Genomic DNA, 13040 nt, shown 5'->3' with positions numbered 1-13040 from the left:
AAAGGGGTAATTATTCCTATTTTGAAATAGAGCAATCTCTTTTTCTGTCGTAAGCGTAGAACTGAGATGGACCTTATATGCATTTTCAAACTACTTAATGCCATAAGTGATGTCCCATCTCTGTTGAAATCAATTTCTTTTCATGTTCCCAACCGTGTCACCAGAAGTCAAAATCTGCTATTTATTAAATCTTCTAAAAGCAACTTTTGTTTTTATGCCCCAATGTCCAGAATGTGTAGATTAATCAATTTATCACACGGCTTGGAATTCTTTGGGATAGATCTTTCGGCTTTTCGTAGATCTCTTCGCGACTAAAACAGTGGGGGATGAAGTTGGATTGGCATGGTTTAGCTCAAAGTCTTATTTCTTTCGTTTTTATGAATATATTTTATACAATTATTGTATTGCCCTGGTTGGTCTTCGCTACATAGTTTAATGTTATTTTTATTCAGTTTCTTGTATGCATGTTTATATATAATATAAATAACTGTTGTAATTGGCTTAGGTCATATTTATAATAAATAAATAACCACTTACCGACTTTTTTATGTCTACCAGTTTCGAGACGTACCCTTCATGCATACCAACATGCAAAACCCACTATACACACTAGTGCCCACTTAAACCAGACATTGACAGGTCATAAGCCCTGTAGATGCATAGACTTCTAAATTACCCCCACCTTCATCGTAGTTGTTGCACAAAAAATAAAACCAATACGACATGCATTTTAATAAGCACATGCACTGACTAGGAAAAACATTTTGTTTTGTGTTGTGATGGATTTCCAGTTTTTGGGTAGCTCTTTTTTTAACGTTTAGTGAATTTTGGCAGCTGGGGGATTACAATATTTTGAGTTGGTCAAAATGTTTGCAGACAAAACTAGATTAGAGAGCTTAGCTAGATTTCACCCCCAGGGAGCCATTAAGATTAACAAATTACAACAGAGATCGATAACATTTGAGAGGAGGGAATATGGAAGTCAATGCTTTTACAAGGCTTATGACCTGTCATTGGCTGGTTTTAGTGGCGACTTTACACTCTGTGTAACATTCACCATTTTGCCTATGTTTGAACATCCATATTTCTTCGATTCTTCTGTAAATGCCTAGACTTCCATATTCCCTTCTCTAAAATGTTCTCCATCTTTGATGTATTTTTTTTCAGCGGGATTCATCTTCTTAATGTCAGCACAATTTACTGAGGAAAACTCGTGACGTCACAGACGGAGTAATGAGGAACTCAGCCCTACGGGAAATTAAATACAAATAACGCTTTCTTGCGCGCGGTAAATTAGAACATTAAATTATAAAAACGCACTATTTTGAATTACGTTACTGGTTTAAATGAACCATCCAATGATATGAGAGCTTTGAAGGATATCCGGTTTGGTCTCCGTAAACAAACCAATCAGAAGAACTGTCAGTGAACAACCTCTGACGTCACACGCGGAGTTATTTCAGAAATACAAAAACTCACCCTTATTAGCCCCCTTAGTTAGACCCTGTACATTGTAAAAAAACAATAAATATTTTTCATCTAATAGAATATTCTCTTAAAGTACACCGCCAACACATGTTTCAATAATTTGTCTCATTCTGTTCCATTGCAATATTTCGTATTGTATCTTTTTCAACTTATTTTAAAATGTACCTACACTTAAGATAATATTTAGTTTTCTATAAATTATTCTTACACTGTAAAATATTCACCAGTCTGAAGATACCCATCAGAGGGTGAAAGCGCTAATCGGTCAAAATAAATAAGTGGAAGTGTACCAAGTATTTTTTAAATTAATAACTTATATGTAAATATAAGTTATTACATCATTACAATGGAATTCCATCAAGAATTGTCAATAAATAATTTAATGAAATAATACTGTATATTTTTTTTAATTGGCGTTTGATAGTTAAAAATAAAATAAGCAGTCAACTTCCTCCTTCAAATATTTGAAGTGATAGGAATGAACTGGGTTCAGTCTTCGGACCGGTTATCCAACGATTTGACCGCTAACGGTAAAGTTTTCATTTTCACATCTTCACATCTTCACACCATCACACCTAACTCCACCGCCATTGTGTTACTGGAGGCAGTCCATACTATCTCCTAAGACCGAGGTGTTAACAAAGATCGTGGGTTCATTACCATTCCGCTATAATGCTTACGAAAAAATCTAATCATCTAAACAAACAGAGGCGATACTTTATTTATATACTTTTTTTTTTTTTTTTTTAATATATTGAAAACATATTATACATAATTATATACAATATTCCCAAGGAGTTTTTTTAAAAAAAAAACTCATTTAGGGACATACAGATAACAATTTTTTTAAAGACGTTTTTTAATTTTAAACTATTATATTATTTACAAAAGCATAAAAATTAAAATTATGATATACTACAAATTAAAAAGGGTATGAAAAATACTTGAAAATAACAAAATAAACAGAATACTAGGCATGGAAATAAATTCAAAATAATGTTTACATTATGCAATCTGGGAAAGAAAATTGAAAAAGTTTAAAAATTACATGTATGTATATATACATACTGAACTAGTACAAAATAAAATCATTTTTTTTAATTAACAAAATATGCGCACACCCAATACAGGTTAATTTTTTTTTATCAAAAACGTATTGAAATTATGTATACAAGCCAAAAAAAGTATATAAAAAGAAAAAAACACAAATAACATTTAAATAGTATTAAAAATTACATATACAAGCAAAAACGGTAAAATATTAAAAGGTATATGTTCAAGATGCGCATTCTCTATAAACTAACATTATTTATTCAAAGTACTTCTGGAAAAAATAATTCTTCAATTCGCACGTCCTGTTTCTATATTTTTAAATAGGTACTTAAAATTTTTGTGGCAATTTATTAAATTCCTTGAAACCTATGTATTGTAAAGATCTAGTACCAAACTTCGTAGACTTCACAGATCCAATATATATATTGTTTTTTGATCGAGTACTGTACCGATGGATGTCTCCAATGAAAGCTGGCTTTATGTTACTGTGCATTGAGTCGAGAGTAGTATTAATGATAGTGCCAGTTATCTCGAAATAGGAAAGCATGCTAAAAGGCATGATTTTTGTTTCAAAATAAATGTCCCTTACATGAGTATCATACGGTACTTATTTTTATTGATTCATACAAATGCATATATATTACAAAAAAAAAAAAAAAACGTATCCCAAACTCTATGAGGCCAAGGGCCCTGTGTTGAGTTGGGATACAACATAATGGAAAGTGGAAGCACGTTCATTATTAAATAATAGCAAAAATAAGAATGAAATATTATTACATAAATACACATATGCATATTGAAATAAACGTCTGTAATAACTATCGACGTGCTAATAAGCGACGTTCGCCATGGTTGTTTATCGTATTCGCAATCACTATGGAACATCCGTGAACACCTAATATAAAATGTCAAAATATGTACGTTTCGCGACGTATAATCCTGCTGCGCAATCATATTTGAACTTCACCGGTGTGAATATGGAAAATATTTTAAAACTGCTATTTATTGCATTTAGCCGGCAGTTTGCAAGCCAAATGTCAAGAAAAGCAACCGCCATAGCAATTGTAATTTAATTTTCACTTTTTTGTATTAGATACTCCTTACTATTTTGCAAATGCAATATATTGTATTATTTTTTATATTATTTAAATAACATTTATTAACGAGGAAAACAAAAAACAAACCTACACGAGCGTTGACTTAGAGATTACACACGCGTTGACTTATGACTGCGATAACTGCGATAAAAGGCAACCGAAATGGCTCAAAATTAGACAGCGGAGAGACTATCACTCCCTCTCACTTCTGTTCAATGTACTTCATAGTCCTAACGCTCCTATATACCTGCGTGAAAAATTTCAACGCTTATCAGTTCATGGTTTACCTCTTCGCTCTAATTCTCAAGGCACTCTCTTAATACCCATCCACAATTCCTCTTTCTTCTCTAACTCATAAAGTGTCCATGCGGCTCGACTGTGGAATCATCTCCCATCCACCATCAAAGATGTTACTACATTATCTCTGTTTAAATTACGTCTGAAGAAACATCTCCTTTCTCTTCCTTAATCTCTCCTCCTTTCCTTTTTCCTCTTTCCTTTTTTTTCCTTTTTTCGATTGAGTAATAGTTTTGATTTAAGGTGATCTATAAACAAATACGTTTATTTCTATTTTTATATATTTTAAACTTTTAAATCTTCTTTTTTCCTATTGAATATGTTCTGTAACTTGAATTATAAAAATAAAACTTTTATTTTATTGATTGGTTGGAAGAAATCGCCATTTGGTAATAAGCCCGCAAAGGTACAAATAACATTATGTACAAAAAGTTAAATAAATAAAAATAAATAACTTAAGCATTTTCATTATTGTTCACTGTGATCGCTCAAATGCTTAGCATGTTTGTAAGCACGTCGATAGTTATTTGTGATTGAGCTAAAAGCCAACACGCTTAATAGTGTATAAATCTATGCAATATCTCGCAGCAGTCTCCTGTAATGGTCTCTTCCCTTGGACAAAATCCGAGCCTGAACACTCTTTCTGAAAATGGCCTTCGTTTTGGAGAACTTAATATGTTCATCCGGGACATTGAACACTCTTGGGGCCACAAAGAAGAAATTCTTTGGAGCAAACGTCGTACGTGTTTTAGGAATTGAATAATTCAAATTACAGGAAAACCTCGTACGAGTATTCTGCTGGGATCTACTCTTGTAGCCGCATGACCAGAATTAAGTCAATGACTCTTTTTAAAAAAACTGTCTGATGTCCAGCACCTTCATGAATTGGAACAAAATCTTGGATGGGAAAGTAGGGAGACATCGAATCATCACAAGTATGAATTTTTGTACATTTATTAGGAGGTTCGTGATAGACTCAGTGCAACCTCCCCAGCCCACTACACCATAGGTTGGCACTGACTGAAAAAGAGCGAAATACACAGTGCTGATAGTGTCAATGTCCAAGATGTTCCGAAGTGAGCGGAATACATGACACAGCTTTCTTAATCTGGAAACCAGCGATTGGATCTGAACCCATATAATATATGTGCATCACCAGATAATGAATGATTATTATGTGGCACTGAGTTTAGTTGAACTGTAAAATCTTTAAATTCACAATTAATGTTTTTTTTTCTTCGAAATAGTTTTTTTGCGATTCCGTCACTACTGACTACATTTGCTGTGGTTTCAATCTTAAAAAACTTATTTATTCAAATACGTTATACCAAAGAGTGTGAATTAACCAGAGAAAATCGCTTAAAAAAGTAAATGATCGTTTTTCGTGTTTCTACTTTAGAAAAGTAGCTGACTGAAAAATTATGAAATAATTCGAATTGGCTTGATCAAATTTACACACTTAAAAACATCGGAAGCATTATCAATTTAAATATCTGGCACGATTGCGGTTTTTATAAATTAATGAAAAAAGATATTTAAAAAACTTGGTTTTCAAAATAGTACACTGTATTGCGCTATTAAAAGAACGTTTGGCGGAATTGTGAAAGTGTTTTTTTTTTTAAGTTCACAAACACTTTTTAGAGTAAGTGAATCTCAAATTTCTCCTCAAATCACATAATCAATTTTAATAATTACTTGTAAAATACAGGAGTTTAAATCTTAAATACAAATAATTAAGGGGTAAAAGTAAGTAATATGGAAATATTTCACAATTGAAAAGCTTTAAAAAATCATGTTCCTTTGATCAATAATCAAACAACCTTTTAATATAGCCCTTTATACGATGTTCCATTATAATGGTCACTATAAACCGATTAAACTCACGCCTCTCCCTCAATCCTCTCCCTCAATCCTCTCCCTTTTTTCAACTATTTCTCAAACAACATAAAATATTTTCATAATTTAATCAGTGCATGTGTGTCCTAATCTGTGCATGTGCTTACAAAAATGCATGTCGTGTTGATTTTATATTTTTGTATAACAGCTATGGTGAAGGTGTATAGTGGGTTTTGCATGTTGGTTTAATTAGTGTCCTGACTAAGAGACGGGTATGTCTCGAAACCGGTAGACATAGACAAGTCGGTAAGCGGTTATATACAAATATTTAATAGCAAGTGTATCTATTTATTACTTTGTTGTTTACGTTTGAGCCTGACTCACAATGTATGAGAAGTTAAATATATTTTTTGTATGAAATTACATGGTTTTTCAGGGTCAGAACGCGAAACTTCAGAGGAACGTTCCTCATGGTAAGCTTTAAAAAGAATCCTAATAAATTTTGTCCAAAAAATTTTTTATGTTCTCAAAATGGGAAAAAAAAATCTCGGACTATCAGTCGTGCCACTTGATGGAGTCGGCAACAGCAGTTTACAGGGAGTGGTTGTGTGTATACAACATTTGGACCGAAAAAATACCAAAAGTAAGTTTTTGGCCAGTATTTTGATACGTATTACGTGAACGCTGACGTGATATTATTTCCAATATGCACTGACTACTCAAATTTCAAGGCTCCATATTGTTTTTATAGCTCGCCTTTGGTTTTGAGGTTAAAAGCCATTATTCTGAATTAGGGCTGATTTTTTGGACCTGGAGAGTTGAAACAGCTGGTTTCAACTCTCCTCTTTTATTTATTTTATTACTACAACGTTTTGTGGTGTGAATTTGGACACCGAACTGTTAATTGTTATTGTTTCAGAATGTACGAGAGACTATTGCTATAATTTATGATTAATGCACGACAAAGCCTAACCAATATGATATTATTGATGAACATATCAACGGTTGATTACAGCAGTGAAATTTGTTTCACGCGTATTTTTCCAAATAATTTTCCTTATTTTTAAAAAATATTTAGTTTTTATTTAAGAAAAATATTCTTAATCCGCAAACACCAAACTGTTACAACTTACCTTGACCTCTGTTTCAACTCACCTCGGTACTAGGAGAGTTGTAACGCAGGGAGCTTTTTCAGTTTTATCCGATTTTCTCATTGACCCCGATTATTTTTTCATGTTATTTTGTCATAATTATTATTATGAGTAACTTATATAGCGCCATTTTCGTAATAAAATACCTCAAGGGCGCTTTACATAGTGATTCTATAGTTATTTTTTTTTAAGCTTTTAAATTTGTAATTTGATTTAAACAATTTATTTTGTTGACACATGCTACGGATTTATTCAAATGATTTAGAGAACAAGGGGGTTTTAAGTTTTTTCCGAAACATCACTTCACTTTCACAGCCTTGCACCTCTGCTGGGAGAGCATTCCATGCCATAGGGCCTGCGACCGCAAATGCGTGTTCACTAAATTTAGTGCGCTGTTTGCGTAGAGGTATAATAACTTTTCCTCTCGCCGTAGACGTAGCTGATTTAAGCGTGAGACGCATGTCAGCTAGTTCATCTTGAATGTATAGTTCCCTTAGATATTCCGGAGGAGAGTTGTGCAGCGACTTGTACATAAGCCAACAGAGTTTGTATTCGACCCTCTGTGGAAAACGTAGCCAGTGTAGTTTTCGAAGTAGTGGAGTGATATGACTGAACTTAGAGATTCTGAAAATAAGTCTCACTGCAGCATTCAATACAATCGTAGGCGAGTCATTTTGTTAAGTTTAAAGTGTATAAAATTGGCTACGTTAAAATATAAAGCTTATTGAGGTAGGTCTATTTAAGGCTGAGATATACTGGGTAATGTCAAAACTGTTTTGACCCTCCTCGGTCTGCCCCACAATATACGAAAGTTGTTTATTGTAGCTTTCGATGATTGAATATGCAGTTATACAAATAAGCGCGGTCTAAAGAATGGACAATCCTCGCCTGTTTGTGTCCTCTGTACATATTACCTATAAAATAACAGAGTAAGGTAGAAATTAAATAAACCAACTCACCGATTATAAAGAGTCTCCAGGAAGTGGGCCGAGTGCGGAAGGGCTTCTGCAAGGAGATCGATCGGCAGCTCTGAAGCCACTCCTGGAAGAACGCCAGCTCCGAGTCTGGCCAGAAGAGTGGCCGCTTCTCTGAATTGCCTTCCCTCCGACAGAAGCAAAACTCTGCGCAAAGCTTGGCGAGGAGACGTGTACGTGTTCCTCTCTCTCTCCCTTTCGCGGCGTATCCTTTCCCTGCTTTCGTTCATGATGGATTCGAACTGATTAATGGTCCATTTACCAGTTTGATAGCTTCAATGATTCAAAAAACCCAAATAAAGTTTTAGTAGATGGATTTTTAATACTAGTTATCAAGATTTTTACCACGTAGTTTTACGTATACATTCTTAAACGTTTCAAAAATTATCTGATACTGTGACGTAAAATACGCGCGGTAGTTTTTAACAACAATTAATGATAACGTGGTCGTTGTAATTGCATCAATTCGGCACCCGTAAAATGTGGTCACATTTCAATCATCTGTTGTTTGTCTTGTGCGTTTATTTGATCGATTTTGATTATAGTTCTGTTGCGTGTGATTGACTTTGTTTGTTCGGTAGATGTATTAAACTTTTCATTTCTATTTTTTGTGTGTCAGGTGTTAACCACTTAAAATTCATGTTTTCACTTCACATTATTCTAACCACTTCCCGCATAGACGTATGATTACTCAAAACATCTATCGCTTAAAACGTTTTCAGTTTTTTACCGACAATTTGTTCACTTGTGTTGATCATTAGTGATGTCAATGCACGTCTAAGCGGTGCTAAATGCTGAAAAAACTTACTTTCGTTATGGATAAGACTCTTTGAAAATCGCTCACATTATTTGTCTTGACACATTCACATATCTTCGAGAGATTTCACATTCGCGAGAGCATTCTGAAGACGCTGCAAAAAGAGAAATGACAGAATTAATTAATATGCATTTCTACAATTGATAAGTGTTAAAACTCACAATGACAAACATATTGTATTTGTAAAATTTAGCAACAATAAAACATATAATTCTACCATCATCGTAATTAAAGAGAGACTCCTAAAAAGTCTAACGTACAACCGATGAATTAAAAATTATTTACGCTTTCCCAGTATTAAGTGTTTTAATTGATTTCTATAAAACATCTGCTTTTGATTTTTGAAAACTAATAAATGTAAGTACAGCAAACTAAAATACAAGTCATTTTTAGTGATCGCCCGGAACAAGATTTTCAACCGAAACGAATTTTGGGTTCTATTCCAGTTTCGGACGAAACTAAAACTTATTTAAATAAGTTAAAAGTCACTTTAAATCACCCAAAATTGCTAAACCTTACGAATGTATTAAAATAAGCGTTTAATCGGGTTGTGGTCCCGTGGCTAGTGTTGCGAACTCAAGGATCGCAGGTCCGAGGTTCGAACCCCACTCTACCCCAACTTGATTTCCATTTTCTAACAGTGAGTTATTTACAAGTTGTTGAAAATGGCGACCTAACTTAAAATATTTGGGTAAATAATAAGAACGTAATATTTATTTATTAATACAATAAAAAACAATGAAATAAATATGTATTATGCGTATATTAGTTTATTTTACCGCTTTTTGGTTTGTTGTTAGGTTAAAGATATCACCATCATTCCCTTTCCAAATCTAATGGTGCATAGGGCACTGCATTGGTACACCAATCGCAGCGTATCTTGATCGTTCTTGTTAGATGAAGGTAAATTACAGTCTTACGCTTCAGGTACTATGAAATATTCAAGTGTAAACACATATTTTTAAATAAATATTTCATATCAATCATATCCAAAATCGACCCCGAGACTTCTTGCATGGTGGGAAAACGCGCTGACCACTACACCACGAGGCCAATAATTATTTTGTGACTTATACAGTTGATAAAATGAACTTTTGGTGCACTTACATATAAAACAATAACATTTCTAGTACGTTCAAATGTTTATAGACAAGGCCAGATTTTACTCCCTAGAGTGTAATTAATATTGAAATATATTGCAACGGACAAGTACAACATTTTTTAAGGAAACATGAAAGTCCAAGCAGACACATTATAACACTCGCTATTATGCTTATGTTTAATCATCCACATTTCCTCAACTCTTTTAAAAAAGTTTTACCTCGGTTGAAAAAAAAAAACAAACATATAACTATGTTTTTTTATCATGAAGTAATAATATACTACTATTACTACCATCACGCCATTTCCCCGTAGGGGAAGGCAGATATAATGGACCACCACACGCGTCTATCCTGGTACACATTTCTAGCTTCTTCCACATTCATACATGCCCCTCGGTTCTGCTTGCTTTTGAAATGACCAGACTTAAGATTTTGGTTTATCTGATCATTCCACGTGTTGCTTGGTTGTCCTCGTCTCATATTATCGTTCATTTTCGCCATATATACTGTCTAGCCATTCTTTCGTCATCCATTCGTCCCACATGACCAAACCATCTCAGAGACCCTTTCTTAATCTTATCAATTATACCTGACTCAGATTTTCACTCTCGCCTGATTTCATCATTCGTAACCCAGTCACACATTGATTTCCCACACATTCGTCTAAAAGATTGTATTTTGACCGCGTTCCCTCGGCTTTCATCCTTCTGCCAGTTATATTTTTCACTTCCATACATAACTGTTGGGACTACATAGTGAACAATAATCTCAATGTCTCCTTTCGCGTGACAAGAAATAGGTATTTGTAACATCTGCCAGTCTGTAGCACTAACTATGCACAACACTCTTTCTTCTATCGTTTTTGCTCTAACTATAATTCTTTTCTTTCAGCCATTGATATATTTTACATGCCCCTTAATTTATTTAAAAAATAAATTAAGAGTCCTTATTTATGGCTGCGATACGATCCCACTTACTATTTAATGATGCTCACACTTACACACACCTGAACACCTACTCCTACACTAATACACATAAACACACATCTACACTTACTCTCATACAAACGCACACACCCTTTTGTTGTAAAACAATTTAATAATATGTATGATTCTTAATTAGAAACTTTGCTGGTCTCTCTCAAAACTGTATTTTTTAAATATTACTTTATGATTGCCGACTGTTTGTTTCTTAAAAATAAATAAATAAATAAATCACACGATAATATAATAAAACAAAGTTGTTTTATTTATTTTATTGTAATGAATAACAACAAAGTTAGTAGGTACTTCAAATATAAAATTTAAATTCAAAACCAATAAATCCTTTTGGAAAGTCTAACACAAACTGTACATATTTTTGATTACTCAAGTTTTAATATTTTTTATCAATTAAATATATTTTAATATCGCGATGATCACGATTCAAAATAAATACATATTTATTTATATGTACATGGGTACACCTTATGTTGAAACCTTCAGAAATGAAAATGTCTATCAAATTATTGAGGGTCGTTGCGCATCGTGACTTTAAAATCTAGTTTTAATAATGAATTCAAGGTTTGTTTTATTTTACATAAATTATGTTATTATTATCTAAGATTGTACAATGTTAAACGATAAAAATGTTACTTTTATTAATATATTTGTTACTTTTCAGTATTGTGTCATTGAATGCGGCTTACGTAATTAATTAACTCACCGTGTAATATTTGCTATTCTGCCTGCGTTCGAGCATCCGTATTTTTGCAATATTTGTATATTGTACTTCTGATATAAGCTGTCTACGTACAGTCAGCAGTAGACGTCCAGGACGTCGAGAACCTAATGCCTTGTAAAGTAGGCAAGCGTGGCTAAGGCTCTCAGGAGGCTTCCGTACTATATGGCCCAGCCAACCGCATCGTCTTCGCTTGATGACAGTTGCCATAACCCAACTTTTCTCAAATATCTTCGCTCTAGTAACGAAAGAACCCTGTTAATATCCTTGCAGCGCTCTAATTTTTTTGGCTTCCCCGTTCACAGAAGTAGCTGTTTGACTGTGAAATAATCTACCTACTAATGTTAGAGATTTGTTGCTTTATTTACATTTAAATCAAGATTGAAATTTCACTATCTAAATGGTTGAGTTGTTCTTATATTCTTCTTCTTTCGTTCTCATCACCTTTCCCCCCTTCTCTTGATAGTATAGTGTAATTTTTTAGTTAATTTTTGTTTTAAACTTTTGTATGAAATTATATGATTCTGCACAATTATCTTTCTCAAACTGAACGAGTTGGGTAAGTGGTAGGAAAAAATTGTCCTAAGGAAATATGCCCGCCCTTATATATATAAAAATTATACATGTTTATAAAGCGTTAAATAAATAAAACCCTAATGGATTATCGGAAATTAAAAATAAATAAAATATAAAAAAACACTAATACCCGTATGCAGAGACAAAATTTAAGGTGAGGAAAGTACATTCTACTTTTAAATGCAGAAAATAACCCGAAAGTGAAGACAATAGAATGTACTTTCCTCACCTTAAGGTTTGTCTCTGCATACGGGTATAAGGGTCTTACTTATAAATCGGGTATAAAGTTAAGCTTGAGAATAGTGGTAGGACAATGATGGTATAGCAAAAATATTACTCATAAACCTCGCATAGAGTTTCTCGGTTTAAATCTGGAATAGCGACCATAGAAACTTATACCTGCACATTATGTGGTATAACGCTGGAATAAGCACGCGATCTGTCAAAAGTCATATTTTCGGTAATCAAAATGGATAGTTTATCAGTTTTTTTTTCAATTTTAAATAATTTCGAAGTCTCTCATCTTTTTTGTACGAGACGCGTTTCCGCCTCGTATAACGAATAGCGAGACTGAAAAATCTCGGCAAGGCGCTGGTATTCTACTGCGAGCTGCGATAGGTATCAGTAGCCCGTAGGTATGAATATTTATTCCAAATACTGTCGGCTGACAGTGGCGGCTAGCAGGTTGTAAATCCGCTTCTGGATTCGGCTGAGTCCAGGAAAGATGCAGTGAAGATCTGAAGACGAAGTGGCGAAGTAATCGGGCAGAGTAGAGTTAAAAGAGAGTGTTTACTGTTTTCGATTGATGCAATTCAAGTTATTTTTAATTATTTGTTGAAATAATATCTGAAATGTTATATGTCTGTATGTGTTTTAATTAATTGTGGTAAAAAAAAAAACGAATAAACTATAGAATTCGTTTTCAACTT

General features: G+C 33.6%; 1 protein-coding gene across 1 annotated transcript in view; it reads right to left on the bottom strand.

Moving 5' to 3' along the window:
• LOC148279595 (uncharacterized) overlaps positions 1-13040 on the bottom strand; it is a 114186-nt gene that overhangs the window by 86279 nt on the left and 14867 nt on the right. Inside the window, exon 2 of the mRNA XM_088229692.1 lies at positions 7882-8807. Within this exon, the coding sequence (XP_088085818.1) occupies positions 7882-8126 (245 nt within the window). The 5' untranslated portion in view covers positions 8127-8807. The remainder of the gene's footprint in view (positions 1-7881; positions 8808-13040) is intronic.

This window comes from Micrasema longulum, unplaced genomic scaffold, assembly GCF_059751315.1.
Source record: "Micrasema longulum isolate JH-2025_06_02 unplaced genomic scaffold, ASM5975131v1 h1tg000696l, whole genome shotgun sequence".
NCBI classification, from domain to species: domain Eukaryota; kingdom Metazoa; phylum Arthropoda; class Insecta; order Trichoptera; family Brachycentridae; genus Micrasema; species Micrasema longulum.
This window is presented reverse-complemented; position numbering and strand designations above follow the sequence as displayed.